General features: G+C 22.6%; 7 protein-coding genes across 7 annotated transcripts; 2 read left to right on the forward strand and 5 right to left on the reverse strand. All coding sequences in view use genetic code 6, as the record gives it.

Moving 5' to 3' along the window:
• Nucleotides 1-231: 231 nt before the first annotated feature.
• TTHERM_001125231 (transmembrane protein, putative) lies at nucleotides 232-1,226 on the forward strand (the record flags this gene model as incomplete). Its single annotated transcript, XM_012800132.1, has 2 exons — nucleotides 232-540; nucleotides 627-1,226. 2 exons carry the CDS (start codon nucleotides 232-234, stop codon nucleotides 1,224-1,226), a joined length of 909 nt encoding a protein of 302 aa, XP_012655586.1.
• A 990-nt stretch (nucleotides 1,227-2,216) lies between these two features.
• On the reverse strand, nucleotides 2,217-3,812 carry TTHERM_01125250 (MFS transporter; the record flags this gene model as incomplete). The annotated part of the gene is made up of 1 exon (XM_001030153.1): nucleotides 2,217-3,812. One exon carries the CDS (start codon nucleotides 3,810-3,812, stop codon nucleotides 2,217-2,219), a length of 1,596 nt encoding a protein of 531 aa, XP_001030153.1.
• Nucleotides 3,813-5,462: 1,650 nt separating this feature from the next.
• On the reverse strand, nucleotides 5,463-7,052 carry TTHERM_01125260 (MFS transporter; the record flags this gene model as incomplete). Its single annotated transcript, XM_001030154.1, has 1 exon — nucleotides 5,463-7,052. One exon carries the CDS (start codon nucleotides 7,050-7,052, stop codon nucleotides 5,463-5,465), a length of 1,590 nt encoding a protein of 529 aa, XP_001030154.1.
• A 936-nt stretch (nucleotides 7,053-7,988) lies between these two features.
• On the reverse strand, nucleotides 7,989-9,584 carry TTHERM_01125270 (MFS transporter; the record flags this gene model as incomplete). Its single annotated transcript, XM_001030155.1, has 1 exon — nucleotides 7,989-9,584. One exon carries the CDS (start codon nucleotides 9,582-9,584, stop codon nucleotides 7,989-7,991), a length of 1,596 nt encoding a protein of 531 aa, XP_001030155.1.
• A 2,247-nt stretch (nucleotides 9,585-11,831) lies between these two features.
• Nucleotides 11,832-13,427, reverse strand: TTHERM_01125280 (MFS transporter; the record flags this gene model as incomplete). Its single annotated transcript, XM_001030156.1, has 1 exon — nucleotides 11,832-13,427. The coding sequence occupies one exon, from the start codon at nucleotides 13,425-13,427 to the stop codon at nucleotides 11,832-11,834; it is 1,596 nt and encodes a 531-aa protein (XP_001030156.1).
• A 1,335-nt stretch (nucleotides 13,428-14,762) lies between these two features.
• On the reverse strand, nucleotides 14,763-16,346 carry TTHERM_01125290 (MFS transporter; the record flags this gene model as incomplete). Its single annotated transcript, XM_001030157.1, has 1 exon — nucleotides 14,763-16,346. The coding sequence occupies one exon, from the start codon at nucleotides 16,344-16,346 to the stop codon at nucleotides 14,763-14,765; it is 1,584 nt and encodes a 527-aa protein (XP_001030157.1).
• Nucleotides 16,347-18,721: 2,375 nt separating this feature from the next.
• TTHERM_01125300 (kinase domain protein) lies at nucleotides 18,722-19,386 on the forward strand (the record flags this gene model as incomplete). Its single annotated transcript, XM_001030158.2, has 2 exons — nucleotides 18,722-19,283; nucleotides 19,331-19,386. The coding sequence occupies 2 exons, from the start codon at nucleotides 18,722-18,724 to the stop codon at nucleotides 19,384-19,386; spliced, it is 618 nt and encodes a 205-aa protein (XP_001030158.2).
• Between the last annotated feature and the right edge of the window lie 1,662 nt (nucleotides 19,387-21,048).

Genomic DNA, 21,048 nt, shown 5'->3' on the forward strand with positions numbered 1-21,048 from the left:
AAAAATAATTAAATTAATTATCCTTTATTGTTAAATTTTTAATCAGTTAATCCAAAATACAAGATGTCTTTCTCATATAATTTGAAATATCTGCAAAAATGATTGTATTAACTGATATCTCTTTCATTCTATAATTAATTTCTTTAGTTAATAGCTATATCTATTTGAGTTGTTTGATTTACCTAAAATTTAGAATTTGAGTTTCTATAGAGAATTAGATCTATAATCTATATGCTAAACCTATTTATTGATATTATTTCATATTATTATTTTTATTCGTTATATATTATGTCATATAAATTGCTCATAGCTTATTTAAAATATCCACCAAAATCTGAAATTAAGAATATTTTTTATTTTGGAGGCTATATAGTTAATCCTTGTTGCATTTAATAGATGTACGATAGACAATCAATCAAATAATTACCTAATCTTTTAAATTCTGGTTTTATTCTATTTTTATAATCCTAGCACTTATTCACATCAAAGTTTTGTAATTCAGGATAGTATATCATTTCAACATCAATCATCACCAAAAAAGTAATTATTAATTAAGCATAATCACAGTTTATAACTTCTGACTATTTCCATTCTTTTTTATTTCTTTTATCCAAATAAATTTAAAGATTATATATTCTTGTGTAAGACTATAAGTATTCTTGATAAGATTGTTCTCTATCTAAAAAGACAGAGGCTCCGAAATCAATAAAATAAAAATGTAGATCATAACCTATCACAATATTTTATGGTTTTATGTCAGAGTGGGCTATCTTGCATGTTTTATGCATCTGATTTAACTTCTATAGCAATTAGCAAAAGCCAAATTCAAGAATAAGATTGTAGCATTCATAATTTTTGTTAATCTAATATTATTTATATACTAAATCTAAGCTTTTTAAACCAGAATCTATGTATAGAATGCACTTTTCATTTAAATTCTACTCTTTTAAGAATTCATATTTAATAAATGGTAATGTTACCTAAGTATTTTGCTATTAAATATAATTCAAAATATCAATTTCAATTTATAATTCATTTTTAAACTCATCAGAACTCATTTACTGGTCTTTTTCATAAGATTTTAAAATTACAAGCTTCTTACCATCATTAGAAATATTAGTTTTAATAGAAACACAATATGTTCCAACTTTACTGTAATACAATTTTTGTATAGTTTACTATTTTTTTTTTTAATTAATGTAATTATTAATATTGAAATCGCTTGATATACTTTGTGTTTATTCATCCTGTATTACTTCATTTTCAAAAGAACTCCCTAGATTTCCTATAATATTATTTAAAATATTATTTCTCACTATTTTATCACTTATAAGAAGCTTTTCACTGTAAATTAATACATCATTATTAAATTATTAATTGGTTATTATTTGTTAACAAATGAAAAGATTCTTACATATAAATTATTAGCTTAATTAATTTTTTTACTCCTCTGTGCTCTCTTCACATTTCTCATCTATCATTTCAGTATAATGTTCAAGTTCTACTTTAGCTGCTTCGTTTTCTATTACTTTATTCTTTCTTTTTTTTAATTGAGTTTAATCATTACTTCCAAAGTATTATTTAACTGAACGAAAAATAGATGTTTTTTAAGAACTTTCTTGACTTTAATTATTTCTTTTAATCGGATATGAAGGTTTGAAGCTCTCCTCAGTAACAAATTGATAACTTTTCTCCTTTTATATTAACTCTTAAGTGATTTAAAGAATATCCATTTCAATCTAAATACTTTATTTTAATATTGTTAACTTAATAATAAAAAAATAATATTTAGTTTTTTATCTTTTAATTAATATAATATAATTAAATTAAACAAAGATACACTAAATCTTAAACAATTAATTCTAATTGATATCTTCATTAAATATCTAAAATGGATTTATAAAATTGAATGCTCTTAAAATCTTGTTTTACTAATAAGTAATATTAATTATATTAAGATTGATAAATCTTTTTAAAAAAGTAAATAAAAATGTTCGTTGAAATAATAATAATTAAAAGATATTTGTAAAACATAAATAACTATAATAAACATAAAATAGATTTTTACTTGAATATCTTTAATATCAAGTTATAATAGGAAATTTACTACATCAAATTTCTATAAAAATATTCAAAGAAACATAAATCTATCTTTATCAAAAAAATAGAAAAATTATTCTCAAAATGTATTTAAATTATTATTTGTTTACTCAAAATCATTGAATTTAATCACTATTTTGAAGTAAATTTTATTAAATGGTAGTTTTTTCATTAGTAGGTTTTACTTTCAAATTTTATTATTAATTTTTTTATATATCCTTATAAATTTCTTAAAGATTGCTAAAGTTGAACCACCTCGTTTCAACAATATATTTCATTGAAAACAAGAAGCCTAAAAAGCCAAAAAATCCATAAATAATGTGATTAATATATTGATAAGGATTGACAAGCAATACAAAGGAAAAGAAGTGGCCAAGCCAGTTTGCCATAATGCTGTAACTGAAACCTCTATCTTTTAGAATGTCAGAAGTCAATATGACAGTAACAGGACCTATAGTAAAGTTGAATGATGCATAAAAGAATAATAAGAACATGAAAAAGGTAAACTAGAGAGTTAGATTTTCCTTCAAATTATTAAAACAACTACTAATTATGGCCATAATAAACTAACATATGGAACAAAGTAGGAATCCTCCTACAAGATATTTCTTACGAGCTAACTTACGGTCAAAGGCAACACCTAAAGTAGATACAAATAAATTGAAAACATAAGAACCAAGAATCAAGCATCTTTCCATTTCAGGATTGTCTGTTAGAAGTCCAATGACTGACCCAGAGAGACCTATTACAGCAGTTCCTCCAGACATTTCTTGACAAAAATTAATTAGTATTCCAACCCTCAAGCGATTTTTATAAGATTTACCATAATCTTAAATTATATTGATTTCTTCGCTTACTAAAGAATTGAAATTATTTGCTTGTTCTGAGCTTTCGACATCTTAACATGACCCAATTTGTAGTTCTGTTTATATTTCATTAATATCAAAAGAACCTGGTACAAGATACTATTATTCTAATTCGAGTATGCATTTATCTTAGTAGATTAATTCTAAGGCTTCTCTTCCTTGGATTAATTGTTTTTTTCTGTAATAATAATAAGGGGTATCTTTCTTATATATAAAAACTAGAGAAAGCAATCTTATTATAGAAAAGATAGCAGGAAATAGAAAGATAAAATGCCAGTAGTTACCAATTTCTTAATCGTTATCAGTGAAATTTTCCATTGGAATTTAGTTAAAAAATGCTAATAATATTCCAAGTGAAATATTTGCCTAGAAAAGAGACTCCGTTTTTGAAGAAATGTGATCTGGAGATATCTCACGGATATAAAGAGGGGTTACTATTAGATCTATTCCGCATGTAGCTCCCATGAGAAAACGAGCTATTACAAATACATACAAGGAGGGAATCTATGTTAGAATTGTAGCAGTTATGAAAATAATATCAGAAATAATCATGCATTAGCGCCTTTCAATTTTTGCAGTAAAGAGAGGAATGAAATAAGAAATAATAAATCCAGAGACACAAAAAATAGGTCCAATCAAAAGACAAAGCAAACGAGTTTGTTCAGTTAATTATTTTTCATTCTAACTTTCTTCAAATATCTAAATTCCATTCATACTTAGAATGTACATTCCAGTAAAGAGCATTTCAGTTAAAACATAACCTTAATAAATACCTCCTGCGCATACACTTTAGACTCTTAAAAAGAGAGATAGATTTGATTTTAAAGTGTACTTTTTTCCAGCCATATTAATAAAGATTTGTTGATTTAATTGTTGTTTTTGCTTTTTTATAAGTTTTGTTAATTTAATGTATTTATATATTATAAATTAAATAAATGCCTAATTTATAAATTAGCGTTATTAGCTCTATTACATTTTTATTACGAAACTAAATAAAATTAATTAGTTTTTGGTGTAAATGTTGTGAAGATAAAGTTTTGGATTATTAAAGAGTTAAGTATATTTAAATTAAGAAATTATATCTTACTTGGTAATAAAGCTAATTAATATTTTTATATATCTGATGCATCAATTTAATTCTGTTAAAAGCTTACCAACTTTGTAACCCAAAGTAAACAAGTAAAAGCCAAAATTATTTATATGTTTATTATTATCAAATATGCCAGAGTTATTTATTAGATATACTTGAATAACATGTTTCCATGAATTTTTGAGTTTTCTTTTTAAATATTTAAGTGGAATTTACATTACATGTATTTAATTTACTACTTATGTATTTCTTGAAAAAATTTCCTAATAAATTTGTACTTTGTAAATAAAAAAATTTAATAAAGATAAAAATAAATAATTGAATTTGAAATAGATCAAATACTCAATTTGTATATTTCATTTTCAAATAGTTTACTAAAAAATTTACTTAATAACTTATTAATAAATATTTTAATATATATACCTTATTTTTAAGTTAAAAGCGACATACTTTTTTTATCAATAGAATTGTTAGATTTTGTTGTATTTGAATATTGTATAAAATATTAATGCAGGTAATAATTACTAAATTTAGATAAATTGCATTAAATTTTAATAATATTTTAGTATTTATATCATTTTTCATAAAAATAGATTCGTCAAGTATTATAAAAATAGATAAATTTAGATTTGATAAATCTATTTTTGCAATATTTGCTGTGAGTATAAATTTTTTCTAATCAGTATTAATGCAAATTGATTAAAAATCCTAATCAAAATTATTTAAAAAGTACTTTTAATCTAATTATCAAAAACAAAAGCTCAACTATTTTTCATTTTCCTTTTTAATTAATTGATAGCCATTTCTTCATATATTTAAATATTTATAGTTACATAGAAATAAGAAAAGATGATTTAAGTTTAAGCAAAAAAATTTAAATCGCAAAATAAAAAGATTCTCACCTTGATATTTTAATTTCACTTAATTTGAATGTTTTCAATTATATTAAACTTTGTAAGGCATAAAAATAAAAAATGATAATTCAAATTAAAATATGATTAGTTATAAAAAATTTTCTACTAATATTTTTCTGCTAATTTATTTAAAAATATAATATTGATTTGATTACAGACAAATATATGAAAAAGCAAATAATATCACACTAAAATATAAATTTTTTATTATTACATAAAAAAATATCAGATTTTTTATAATTAATTTCAAATAAGGAATTATAATTTTGAATTCAGATCCGTATGGATGCTAACATGAATATAATATAAAAAATCTTAATATTTATTTAGAAATATAAATTGTGATTTCTTTTTACTTAAACCTACCCACTTACAACATTACTTCAAATTAATAAATTTTATTGATGAAAAATAAAAAATTTAAAAAAATAGAATACTTTAATGGATAATAAAAATTACAAGTATAGTTTTATAATTTTTAGTTTATTATAATCAATAATTTATTTCTTGGTTAGAAATCAATTTCTATTTAATTTCTATTTTTTGACTAGTTTGCTTTTTGTAAAGCTATTCATGCTAATTTTTTTGAATATCTTTGTAAAGTTCTTAAATGTTGCTAAAGGTAAGCCATTTTGTCTCAATAATATACTTTGTTGAAAATAAAAATCCTATAAAAGCAAATGAACCATAAATAATATGATTGATATATTAGTAAGGATTAACCAAAAGACAGAAAGAAATCAAAAGTCCAAGCCAATTTGCCATAATGCTGTAGTGAAAACCTCTATCTTTAAGGATATCTGATGTCAAAATAACAACTACATGACCTACAGAAAAACTGTAAGAAGCATAGAACAAGAAAACAAATAGCAAAAAGACGAATTATAGAGTGTAATTTTAGCTGAGGGTTGTAGTAAAGCTACTAATTAAAGCAATAGCAAATTAAAATATTGAGCAAACTAAAAAGCCACCAACTATATATTTCTTACGAGCTAATCTACGGTTAAATGCAACACCTAAAGTAGCAACTAATAAGAGGAAAATATATGATCCTAAAATAATGCATCGTTGAATTTCATAATCACTAGTAATAAGCCCAACAATCACAGGCGATAAACCTATCATTGCAGTACAGCCAGTCATTTGTGAGCAAAAATTAACTACAAGTCCTACTTTTAAACGGTTTTTGTAAGACTAATCATAGTCTTCTATTATCTTAATTTCTTCACTCAAAACGGAGTTATAATTAGCATTTACTGCTTCAACGTTTTGATTAAGAGTAAGTTGCTGAGTAGTTTTTATTTCTTAAATATCTATTGATCCTGGGGCCAAATATTATTATTCTAGCTATAAAATATATTTTGGTTTGAAAATTTATTCTAGAGCTTCTCTTCCTTTATCTAAGTTATTATTTCTATAGTAATAGTAAGGTGTGTCAACCTTATAAAAAAATTTTAGGACAACAAGACGCCATATAGAGAAAAAAGCAGGAAAAGCAAACACAAAACGCCAATTATTTCCTATTTCCTAATCATTACTAGCAAAACTTTACATTGGAATTGAAGTTAAAAATCCTACGATAACTCCAACAAAAACATTTGCTTAGAAGAGTGAACCTGTTTTAGATGCCATATTATCAGGAGATACTTCACGAATGTAAAGAGGAGTAATCATTAGATCTATTCCACATGTTATTCCCATCAAAAGACGAGCAATCATAAATACATACAAAGATTCAATTTGAGTGAGAGCAGTTGCAAGCAAAAAAATTAGATCTGATATAATCATGCACTAACGCCTTTCGAATTTAGTAGTGAATAGCGGAGTAAAATAAGATATAAGAAATCCTGAAACACATATGATAGGTCCAATTAAGAGAGTCATATAACGTGCTTTCACTGATTCAGGCTTATCAGGTAAATCATCGTCATAGATATTTATTCCATTCATACTTAGAATATAAGCACCAGTAAAAAGCATTTCAGACATGGCATAACCTTGATAGATAGCTCCAGCGCAAACACTTTAAACTCTTGTGAGCAATGAAAAATTGGATTTATGTTATTATTCTTCTACTTACATTTATGAATTATAATCGAATAATTTATTTTTTTTAAGTTAATTATTTTTGTTTTTAATTATTTATTTCTTAAAATATAGTTGAATATATAAAATACTCAAAATATTTGAATGCATGATAGACAAAATCACTAATATATAATTTATCAGAATTAAAAGTAAAGGATAGTGAAAGCAAACTTTTAATTATCTTCAAAAATAGAAAAAAGCCAAATCTAATTATTGAATTATTAAGTTAAGATTCCAAATAGGAAATAATTAAAATTAAAAAAAGAAAACCCCCACCCTATATATCTCAAACAAAATATTACCTCATTTTAAAAACTTAATATTAATAATTCATCATTAATAGTACTGTTGAATTTTGTTAATATTTGTAATTAATGTTAATCATTGTTTATTTTGTTTTACACTTTTTATATTCCCTTTTTGTAAGAATAACCAGAAAGAAAAAAAATAGATTAGAAAAGGTAATTTAAAGTTACAATCTTTTCTTAAGCAGATTCAAAAAGTAAAAAGAAGAAAAAAAATAAACTAAAAAAGTTTACTCTAATAATAAAAAAACAAAAATTATTCAGATTTTTATTTTTTATCAGTACAAATATGTTTTTATTTCTTTTATATTTTAATTATATATGCTATAAATATTTAGGATACTAAGTGCACCTTTATTTTGTTATTTTAAGCTATCAATTAAAATATTAAACACTAAATTCCACTAATTACTTTAACCTAAATATATGCATTTAATTTTTATTTTTTTAATATTTTTTAACCTAAAAATTAATAAGAGTCTTTTATAAATGAGAATTGGCAAAACTTTATTTATTTATATTTAAATTTTAATTTATCTGTTAATGAAAAATAGATAAAGGATGCAAAAATATTATATTTCCAATACAAAAGTAGAATATAAATTATATACTTTAACGTATTTATTCAAACATTTGAAGTTATTAAATGCTAAAGTTCAAGGTTTTTATGTATGTTAATTTATTCATTATATATTCTCTCATGCTAGTCTTTTTATATGTCTTTGTAAAGCTCTTGGATATTGCTAAAATTTAACCATCTTGTTTCAACAATGTAGTTTATTGAAAATATAAATCCAAAGAATGCAAATGAGCCATAAATTATATGATTTATATATTGATAAGGATTGATCAACAATATAAATGAAAAGAAAATTCCAAGCCAATTTGCCATAATGCTATAACTTAAGCCTCTATCTTTGAGAATATCTGTGGTTAATATTACTGTAACAGGACCAACAGTAAAATTATATGCAGCATAAAAGAAAAATATAAAGAGCAGAAAGACAAATTAAAGTGTAATATTTTCTTTTAGAGTAGACTTGAAACTACTAATTATGGCAAGAATAAATTAAAAAATTGAACATAGCAAGAAGCCTCCAACTAAATATTTCTTACGAGCTAGTTTTCTGTTAAATGCCACTCCTAAAACAGCAACAAAGAGAAGGAAAAAATAAGTTCCCAAAATTATGCAGCGTTTAGTCTCATAGTTGCTTGAAATTAGACCGATTACAACACTTGAAAGACCTGTTAATGCTGTACAACCAGTCATTTGTTAGCAAAAATTAACTACTAGCCCTACTCTCAAACGATTTTTATATGAATGCTCATATTATTTTATAATTTCTACCTTCTATTAGATATCGAAATTAAATGTTTTTTGCTCTGCTTCTGACTAAAGACCTTATTTTTCTGCTATCTTGCGCTTATGAATATCCTAATGATCTGGGACATCTATAGAACTCGGTTTTTAATGCTATTATACAAAGTGGTGAACATATTTCTCTTAGTATATTTACTATAGAGCTTGCTTGCCTTAGTCTTAATTTCCTTTTCTATAATAATGGTAAGGAGTATCTATTTTGTAAAATACAAGTATTGAAATTATTCTTATTATTGACAAAATAGCAGGAAAGACAAAAACAATTCTCCATTTATTTCCAATAGGTTAGTCATTGCTAGAAAATTCGTCAACAGGAATTTGCAGTAAAAAAGCAAGGATTGCACCAATAAATATATTTGCTTAGAAGATGCAGCCTGTTTTACCAGCCATATTATCAGGAGATATTTCACGGATGTATAAAGGAGTTACTACAAGATCAATTGCACACGTTATACCCATTAAAAGGCGAGATATCATGAATAGTTCCCAAGTTGGTAGTTAAGTGAAAATAGTTGCTATTAAAAAAATAAGATCTGAAATAATCATGCATTAGCGTCTTTCAATTTTTGTAGTAAAAAGAGGAATGAAATAAGAAACGATGAAACCAGACACACAAATTATAGGCCCAATAAGTAGAGGCATATAATGAGCATTTTCTGTCTCAGGTTTACTTGGATCAGACATATCGAAAATATCAATACCACTCTTACTTAAAATATATGCACCAGTGAATAACAACTCTGCCATTGTGTAGCCTTGATATATTGCTCCAGCGCATACACTCTGAACTCTCAAGAAGAGTGATAAATCTGAAATATGATGATAATTTTTGCCAGGCATTGTATTAATATTTTTATTGTCAATTTACCTATTTATAATTTATATTTTTAAGCTTAATCCTATCTATTTTTTTATTCTTATAATAATTATCTTATTAAGTAATAGAAAACTTCTACACAGATATAAGGCTCAATAAATTGAGAATTATTAATTATTTACCAATCAATAGTAATAAAATTAAACAGAATCTATTGTAAAGAGGATTAATTTATTTAATGATTTGCTTATGATTAAGTATTATCAAATTTCTTCTATATTTTTGACAAAAATTATTTAGTTGCAAGTTTTATTTAAATTATGCACTAAATTTATTGTATTTGATGATAAATTTTATTCAAACAGCAATTTTCATTTTTTTTTAAGATTACAATCTTCTTATGAATTCTTACACATTTAAAGAAAGTTTAATCTTGTATGAAAATAGCGTAAATGATATTTTTTAATACAGATCTTAAAAAATAAATCAAATTAGCAAACAAAAATCAATTTAAAATAATTAGTTATATATTTTTACAATCTAAAAATCATTTATTATTTTAAAATAAATATTGACAAAAATCTTTTTGTTTATTTTTGAACCCATAAGTTTTAACTAAATTTAAAGATTTATATTTTTAATACATGAATTAGTTAAATGGTTTCTTATTTACATAAACTTTTTTAATAGAAGTATAAATAAATAAAATATAATAATATATATAATAGAATATAATTTGTTCATTTAATCTTTTAGTTAAAAAAGTTTATTAAATATATATTTTTTATTTAATTTTATCTTTATATACTACTGTTAATATTTATATAAGCACTTTCTTGAAAGTTAAACTTTAAAAAGACAAAATTTTTTAATTGAATATTGTATAAAATATTAATGCAGGTAATAATTACTAAATTTAGATAAATTGCATTAAATTTTAATAATATTTTAGTATTTATATCCTTTTTCATTAAAATAGATTCGTCAAGTATTATAAAAATAGATAAATTTAGATTTGATAAATCTATTTTTGCAATATTTGCTTATAAATTTTTTCTAATCAGTATTAATGCAAATTGATTAAAAATCCTAATCAAAATTATTTAAAAAGTACTTTTAATCTAATTAACAAAAACAAAAGCTCAACTATTTTTCATTTTCCTTTTTAATTAATTGATAGCCATTTCTTCATATATTTAAATATTTATTGTTACATAGAAATAAGAAAAGATGATTTAAGTTTAATCAAAAAAATTTAAATCACAAAATAGAAAGATTCTCACCATGATATTTTAATTTCACTTAATTTGAATGTTTTCTATTATATTAAACTTTGTAAGGCAGAAAAATAAAAAATGATAATTCAAATTAAAATATGATTGGTTATAATAAATTTTCTACTAATATTTTTCTGCTAATTTATTTAAAAATATAATATTGATTTGATTACAGACAAATATATGAAAAAGCAAATAATATCACATTAAAATATAAATTTTTTATTATTACATAAAAAAATATCAGATTTTTTATAATTAATTTCAAATAAGGAATTATAATTTTGAATTCAGATCCATATGGATGCTATCATGAATATAATATAAAAAATATTAATATTTATTTAGAAATATAAATTGTGATTTCTTTTTACTTAAAACCTACCCACTTACAACATTACTTCAAATTAATAAATTTTATGAAAAAAATTGCTATTATTATTTGGTGTATTAAATATAAAAAAAATATTAAAAAACATTAGGTAGATTTTCAAGAAGTAAAAATGTTTTTAAAATAAATTTCCATTAAAATATTAGCTTTAAATCATAAAAATTAAATGAAATATCACTATCTGTACCTACTCAGTTCGTGATATTTTAATTACAGGAAAAATGTATAAAAATTGTTAAGATTTTTATTTTTTATCAGTACAAATATTTTTTTATTTCTTTTATATTTTAATTATATATGCTATAAATATTTAGGATACTAAGCTGCACCTTTATTTTGTTATTTTAAACTATGAATTAAAATATTAAACACTAAATTCCACTAATTACTTTATCCTAAATATATGCATTTAATTTTTATTTTATATATATTTTTTAACCTAAAAATTAAAAAGAGTCTTTTATAAATGAGAATTGGCAAAACTTTATTTATTTATATTTAAATTTTAATTTATCTGTTAATGAAAAATAGATAAAGGAAGCAAAAATATTATATTTTCAATACAAAAGTAGAATATAAATTATATACTTTAACGTATTTATTCAAACATTTGAAGTTATTAAATGCTAAAGTTCAAGGTTTTTATGTATGTTAATTTATTCATTATATATTCTCTCATGCTAGTCTTTTTAGGTGTCTTTGTAGAGCTCTTGGATATTACTAAAATTTAACCATCTTGTTTCAACAATGTAGTTTATTGAAAATATAAATCCAAAGAATGCAAATGAGCCATAAATTATATGATTTATATATTGATAAGGATTGATCAACAATATAAATGAAAAGAAAAGTCCAAGCCAATTTGCCATAATGCTATCACTTAAGCCTCTATCTTTGAGAATATCTGTGGTTAATATTACTGTAACAGGACCAACAGTAAAGTTATATGCAGCATAAAAGAAAAATATAAAGAGCAGAAAGACAAATTAAAGTGTAATATTTTCTTTTAGAGTAGTCTTGAAACTACTAATTATGGCAAGAATAAATTAAAAAATTGAACATAGCAAGAAGCCTCCAACTAAATATTTCTTACGAGCTAGTTTTCTGTTAAATGCCACTCCTAAAACAGCAACAAAGAGAAGGAAAAAATAAGTTCCCAAAATTATGCAGCGTTTAGTCTCATAGTTACTTGAAATTAGACCAATTACAACACTTGAAAGACCTGTTAATGCTGTACAACCAGTCATTTGTTAGCAAAAATTTACTACTATTCCTACCCTCAAACGATTTTTATATGAATTTTCATATTATTTTATAGTTTCTACCTTCTATTAGATATCAGTTTTAAATATTTTTTGCTCTGCTTCTGACAAAAGAGTTTATTGTTCTGCTATCTTACGCTAATTAATGGCTTAATGGTCCGGGACATCTATACAACTCGACTTTTAATGCTATTCTACAAAGTGGGGAACATATTTCTCTTAGTATATTTACTATAGGGCTTCCTTGCCTTAAACTTAATCTCCTTTTCTATAGTAATGGTAAGGAGTATCTATTTTGTAAAATACAAGAATTGAAATTATTCTTATTATTGACAAAATAGCAGGAAAGACAAAAACAATTCTCCATTTATTTCCAATAGGTTAGTCATTGCTAGTAAACTCGTCAACTGGAATTTACATTAAAAAAGCAAGGATTCCACCAATAAATATATTTGCTTAGAACAGGCAACCTGTTTTACCAGCCATATTATCAGGAGATATTTCACGGATGTATAAAGGAGTTACTACAAGGTCTATTGCACATGTTATACCCATTAAAAGGCGAGATATCATGAATAGTTCCCAAGTTGGTAGCTAAGTGAAAATAGTTGCTATTAAGAAAATAAGATCTGAAATAATCATGCATTAGCGTCTTTCAATTTTTGTAGTAAAAAGAGGAATGAAATAAGAAACGATGAAACCAGAAACGCAAATTATTAGCCCAATAAGTAGAGGCATATAATGAGCATTTTCTGTCTAAGGTTTACTTGGATCAGACATATCGAAAATATCAATACCACTCTTACTTAAAATATATGCACCAGTGAATAACAACTCTATATTTGTGTAGCCTTGATAAATTGCTCCAGCGCATACACTCTGAACTCTCAAGAAGAGTGATAAATCTGAAATATGATGGTAATTTTTGTCAGGCATTTTATTAATATTTTTATTGTCAATTTACCTATTTATACAGCTGTTCCTGGTTTTAAAATTCCGCTGATTGGATATATTTAATTAGCGGAGTTTGTAAAAATATTAATATATAAATGACAAAATGGCAGTTTATGTATTTTTTTTTTTCTTTTTTAAATCAGAATTTATCAGATATACCTTTAATTAAAAATCAAGGAGAGCATTTTAATTTTTGGTTCCAAAAATTAAATTTTTGCTGTAAATTCCTAAAATTTAATTAAAATATTCGAATTGAAAAAATAGAAAGAAAAATAAGGTTTAAGTTAATATTTCATTCAAATATATATGAACTGTAAAACCTTCTATTTTACCTAAGAATGTTTTCGAAAAAGCTTTAAAAAAATTTATTTATTAAAATTTATAATAATCGAATTATTTATTTTTTATTTAATTGTTTATTTTTTAAATATAGTAGTATATATTAAATACTCTAAATATTATACAGCATAATTGGCAAAGTCTTATTACATAATTTATCAGAATTAAAAGTAAAGTATAATAAAAAACAAACTTTTAATTAATTATCTTTGCAAAAATAGAAAAAAAGCCAAATTTTAATTTTAAATTATTAACTTAAGATTCTAAATAGAAAAGCATTCGAATTAAAAAGGAAATCCCCACCCTACATACCTCAAACAGTATATTACCTCATTTTCGAAATTTATTTTTAATATTTCATCATTAATAATACTTTTGAATTTCGTTAATATTTGTAATTAACGATAGTGAATCTTTATATTGTTTCACTTTATATATTCCATTTTGTAAAAATAACTAGAAAGAAAAGTAAAAGATAATTGATATTTACAATATCTGCTTAAACAGACTCTAATAAAATAAGAAGAAACAAATTAATCTATAAAATTTGACTCCTAATAATCTAAATAAATCAACAAAAATTGCTCAAATTTTTTATTTTTTTTTCATGACAAATATTTTTTAAGTATTTCTATTACATTTTAATTATTTTATTCTACAAATATTTAGAACATTGTGCCTTTTTTATATTATTTTTATTTTATTATAAACATCTGTATTTCATTTTTATTTTTAATATGATTTTTTTGTGTTTTATTTTTTTGTACTTTCGAATGAATTATGTTCAATCAAAAAGTGTATTCAACAAATTTTAAATTAAAGAGTCTTTGATGATCGAAAATTCACAAAAATTTATTAATATTTAAATTCTAATTGATATTTTTATGATAAATAGATAAAGTAAGTAAAAATATTATTTTTTCAAAAAAAATAAATTATGAATTATACATGATACATATTATGCATTTATATGTTTATTCAAACATTTAAATTCTAAAGTTCAAGGTTTTTATTTAGGTTAATTTATTCATTATATATTCTCTCATGCTAGTCATTTTCGGTGTCTTTGTAAAGCTCTTGGATATTGCTAAAATTTAACCATCTTGTTTCAGCAATGTAGTTTATTGAAAATAGAAATCCTAAGAATGCAAATGAGCCATAAATTATATGATTTATATATTGATAAGGATTGATCAACAATATTAATGAAAAGAAAATTCCAAGCCAAAATGCCATCATGCTATAACTTAAGCCTCTATCTTTGAGAATATCTGTGGTTAATATTACTGTAACAGGACCAACAGTAAAGCTATATGCAGCATAAAAGAAAAATATAAAGAGGAGAAATATAAATTAAAGTGTAATATTTTCTTTTAGAGTACTCTTGCTACTAATTATGGCAAGAATAAATTAAAAAACTGAACATAGTAAGAAGCCTCCAACTAAATATTTCTTACGAGCTAACTTTCTGTTAAATGTCACTCCTATAACAGCTACAAAGAGAAGGAAAAAATAAGTTCCCAAAATTATGCAGCGTTAAAGCTCATAGTTGCTTGAAATTTGACCAATCACAATGTTTGAAAGACCTATAAATGCTATACAACCAGTCATTTGTTAGCAAAAATTTACTACTATTCCTACCCTCAAACGATTTTTATATGAATTCTCATATTATTTTATAGTTTCTACCTTCTATTAGATATCAGTTTTAAATATTTTTTGCTCTGCTTCTGACTAAAGAGTTTATTGTTCTACTATCTTACGCTAATTAATGGCTTAATGGTCCGGGACATCTATACAACTCGACTTTTAATGCTATTCTACAAAGTGGGGAACATATTTCTCTTAGTATATTTACTATAGGGCTTCCTTGCCTTAAACTTAATCTCCTTTTCTATAGTAATGGTAAGGAGTATCTATTTTGTAAAATACAAGAATTGAAATTATTCTTATTAGTGACAAAATAGCAGGAAAGACAAAAACAATTCTCCATTTATTTCCAATAGGTTAGTCATTGCTAGTAAACTCGTCAACTGGAATTTACATTAAAAAAGCAAGGATTCCACCAATAAATATATTTGCTTAGAACAGGCAACCTGTTTTACCAGCCATATTATCAGGTGATATTTCACGGATATATAAAGGAGTTACTATAAGATCAATTGCACATGATGTACCCATTAAAAGACGAGATATCATGAATAGTTCCCAAGTTGGTAGTTAAGTGAAAATAGTTGCAAGTAAGTAAATGAGATCTGAAATAATCATGCATTAGCGTCTTTCAATTTTTGTAGTAAAAAAAGGAATGAAATAAGAAACAATGAAACCGGATACACAAATTATGGGGCCGATAAGTAGAGGCATATAACGAGCTGCTTTTGTCAAAGGTTTACTTGGATCAGACATATCAAAAATTTCAATACCATTCTTACTTAAAATATAATTAACATTGAATAGTAACTCTGAAATCGAATAGCCTATATAAATACCTCCAACACAAACACTTTGAACTCTCAAGAAGAGAGATAAATCTGAAATATGATGATAATTGCTGCCAGGCATTTTATTAATATTTATATTTTTATTGTAAATTTACCTTTTTTAATTTATATTTTAATGCTATATCTTAAATATTGTTTTTCTACTTAGAATAATTATCTTATTGTATAATAGAATATTTCTACACAGTTATAAGGATTAAAAAAGTTGATAATAATTAATTATTTATAAATCAGTAGTGATAAAATTTATCAGAATCTACTTTAAAGAGGATTAATTTGTTTATTTGTTTAATTATTTTGCTAATGAATAAGTAGTGTCAAATTTCTTATAAATTTTAACAAAAAATTATTTCGTTATAACATTTATCTAAATTAAGCACTAAATTTATTTTATTTGATGAGAAGTTTTATTCAAATAGCAATTTTCATTTTTTTTGAGATTACAGTTTACATATCAATCCATTATTATAAATGATACTTTTAAGTACAGATCTTAAAACGTTTAAATTAAACTAGAATAAAAAAATCCGTTTAAAATAATATGTTACACATTTTTAGATTCTAAAAAATTATTTTTTTATTTTAAAATAAATTTTGACAGCAAATTTTTTGTTTATTTTTGAACACATAAGCTTTAACTAATTTTTAAGATTTTATGTTTTTAATACATGGATTAGTTGAAAGGCTAATTATTTATAAAGCCTTTTTTAATTATAATAAAAAATATATAATAGAAAATAATAAAATATGTTCATTTAATCTTTGAATTAAAAAAGTTTATTTGACTAATTTTAAATATATCAAACCCTCAAAATTTGATTTTTTATTTTTTGATTTACTACTCTGTAAACCATTTAGATTGTTACAATATTTCAATATTTAAAGTAATTGAATTTAAATAAAAAAAATAACCTAATCTATAAAACAGAAAGAAATATGGTTAATCTAAAAATAAAATATGTTTAAATTTGTAAATGATAAAAATTGTTCTTAATAGAAGACTACTTAAATTTCTTTTTTTACAAAAATTTTAAAATGGCTTATTCTATTATCAAATATTTTTATATTAAGATAAAATTGAAAGATATAAACTCTTATCGTTTGTTATACTATTAGTGTTTAATATCAATATTGTGTAGATATCGTATTATATTAATTTATTATTCAATATTATTAACTAAGGTTGTTACTTTAGTTAATTAATACATCTATTAATACGATGATCAATTAGAAAAAATTATTAACAGATATTACTAATTAAATATAAAACGAACTATTTACTATCTATTCTTAAAAGAATAGATTAAAATCTTAAATAAAAAATTTATAAAATAGACAACTAATTATTTCTTCTTTCTACTTGCTATATAATTCTAAAAAATTCTAGTTTTTTTGTAAAATCAGTATAAGAAATAATATTTATATCTTATATTTGTACCCATTTTTAGAGTTTTAAATATTTACTTTAATTTTACTTCATTAAACTAATCATAGTCCCTCTTTTTAATTATGAAATACTAACTTCTTTTAATATTTTTTAAGAATTTGTTTAAAATGAGAGAGCGAAAATTAGTGCTCATTATTAATTAAAGAAAATAATATTTTTTACTTTATATCTATATATATTCAAACTAGTAAAAAATCCTTTCTTAATTACGAAATAAAATTTATTATTAATAAGTCATACTGTAATCCAGATAATATGAATCATCAAATAAATAAGTAATGCGTATTTTTAAGATGATAAATTAATTAATTATCAAACTAACTAATTATTTTAAAACAAAAGAAATTTAAAATTATTGTAAATGTCAATTATATTTTTAACCTTTTATATTTTAAAAATGACATTTATTTATATTAAATTATAAAATTTAATATCTTTTATTAGTCCTTACAAATAATATTTTATATTTTATTATTAATTAATTAATTAAATGGCATTATTTTTTTCATTTAAAATGTTGAAAATAGATAGAATCAAAATAATTAAAACTTTATCTTTTAATTATTTTTAATTTTATTTTCTATTATAAATTTCATTATAACAAAAATAAAAAATATTTACTTAATATAATTAAATAAATAAAATTTGTATTCACATTTCAAAAAATAGAATAGAACCTTTCCATTATATTACTATTAAATTATTAGCTTGGTTGAAGCTTTTCTAAAATGCCTATTATTAATTTTTGATTCAATTATTAAAGCATTTATTATTTATCATATAATTTGTTATGGCTTTTCAAGTATAATTATTTTAAAGTAAATTTCTTTTTTATTTGTTTATTAATTATAATTACTTATTTGGCGATTATTTTTAAATAGAAATTTTAAAAGACATAACTAACAATAAGTAGAACTAAAAGTATATAAATTAATAAAGCAATTAAAGGAAAAATGGCTTCAATACATTTTTTTAAAAGAGTGTCTTTTATGTCAATTATATTAATCCTGCATGTAAAAGGTTAAAACGAAAAATGTTAAATAGGATGTTAAAGTTGTAATAATTAGATTTAAAATACACCATGCAGTTAGTGTTATGAAGGCTATCAATTGTAATAAGAAACTGGTATTTGCTAATACACTTAATGCAACCCTAATCTCTATTTTTAAATACAAGCTAACTAAAACAGTGATTCAAAAGGTGATTGTGTATCAGTGTGTAACCCTTTATATTTAGGGGAACCTTAAACTAATCTATGTACTAAGAAACTAACCTGCTCTACATCATTCTTAACTTAATAAAACTTTATCAACTCTGGATAAGCTTAAGATATTTTTGTATATCAAAATTAATATTACATCGCCTTGCAATCAGGATTTCTCTCAGTATACAATATGACTGATATGTTCTTAATTAAAAACCTTTACTACGATAGTAATGATCTAAAAATATTAAATATAAATGGTTTTATTTTAGTAATAAGCAGTAATTCAATTTTGTCTCAATGGGAAATAGTGAACGAATAGAGATAGTATGGATAATCTTCGTAAAGTATTTCAATGACTTCTTAAACTTAATTTATCAATATTTAAGATTAGTATATTTTAGCATATAATATTTTATAAAGTAGCATAATCATTTAAGTAGTATATGATTAAGTAAATTAAACCTTTTCTTTTTCTATTCCTTAAGCGATTAGCTATAATGGTGAATAAATCAATGCAGCAAGTAATATACTAGTTTTAAGTAATTTAGATAATTGCTTTGTTTACTAAATTTCAGTTTCTATTTAGAATGGCTTATCTTTGTAAATTTAAACTCCATTTAGTTTTAAATAATAACTGACTAATTTATTAGGTTTGCTTTCGCCATAATAAGAAATATATTTAATAATATATTCAAATGGAATTTTACAAGTTGATATTATAAATAAAACTCTAGATGTTAAATTACTTATCCCGGATATTTAAAAAGCTTTGGTGTTTCAAAATTTTCAAAAATAAACAGCTTTGAATATTGTAATACTCACTAAAAAATCTATAATATAATATCAAATGGCAACTCAATAATAGATTTTTATTATTAAAGATTAGCAACTGTTGAATGATTTTGAGACAGTTAATTTTTCTGAAAATCTTCAACAGTTAGTTATTTTACAAGGAAATTATAATTTATTAATCTTTGATTTTGATTAAGAATCAGATTAATTTATTTAGAATCAATAAGTTATTTAATTAAATTACCCTTAATAGGTCATTAAAAAGATCATAATTTCAACGAACATTTAAAAATAATAATCACTTGACTTCATTCATTAATTAGTATTTCTTTCAGAAAGATAAATCTAAATAATAAAATAGAGTAGTTTTTCACAAAATCAGCTTGATAATAAAATAATTGAAAATTTTCAAATGAATTATCCTACTCCAAGCTCAAAAGTTAATTTTGTTCTCTTAATTTATAAACCGCCACTTCTTATCACTTGTCACTAAAACGGTGATATTATTTTTTACGATTCTTCTATTGAAAATAAAATAAGTCTAATTTAAAAAAAGAATTTTAATTCAACAAGTTGTTTGTTGTTAGATAGATTTTTTGATAATAGAATTGTAGCACTTACTAACTCATAACTTTTGCTTATTGATTCTTATCAATAAATATTAGTAAACTAAATTAGCTATAATTCGAATTCTATCTAATTCGCATGCAATTATAATATGCTGGCTGTCAATTAAAACAACTGTATTTAAATATATTCTTCTTAATTTTTAAAATTATTTGAGGATTGTGGAACTGATTTTTCAAAGAATAATTTAAATTTTGCTTTGAATAATGATTTATAAATAGTTTTATATAAATAGCAATAGATTTGTCTTTATTAAATAAATATAAACAATTCCACAGCCTAATTGATTAAAAGCATACCACTAATTAACTAAGTTATTTAATTTTAAGCTTTTAAGAATTTTTATTCTGAATTAGATTTTATAAATAATAATTTTACTATTGAAGAAATAACATTTTTTGACAGTTCAAACTCTTTTAAAATCTATGATCTATCACTTTCTCCTATTGATTAAATTTAAAATATTCAAATTTCAACAGTAGAGTAAATATAGAGAGTAATAAATGACAATTCTGTTTATACTCTGTATGGAAAATCAATTTAAAGTAAAACATATTCTATTTTTTTAGTATAAAAGTTTTCTAAAATACAAATAGAGGTAAAATAAAATTTTAACATGCATATTACTTAACCTATAAAAATTGTTAATTAATGTGGAAATAGTTTTTATCAATTCTATAAAATTTTTGA

The sequence above is a fragment of the Tetrahymena thermophila genome (genome assembly GCF_000189635.1).
Source record: "Tetrahymena thermophila SB210 genomic scaffold scf_8254380, whole genome shotgun sequence".
Classification (NCBI taxonomy): domain Eukaryota; phylum Ciliophora; class Oligohymenophorea; order Hymenostomatida; family Tetrahymenidae; genus Tetrahymena; species Tetrahymena thermophila.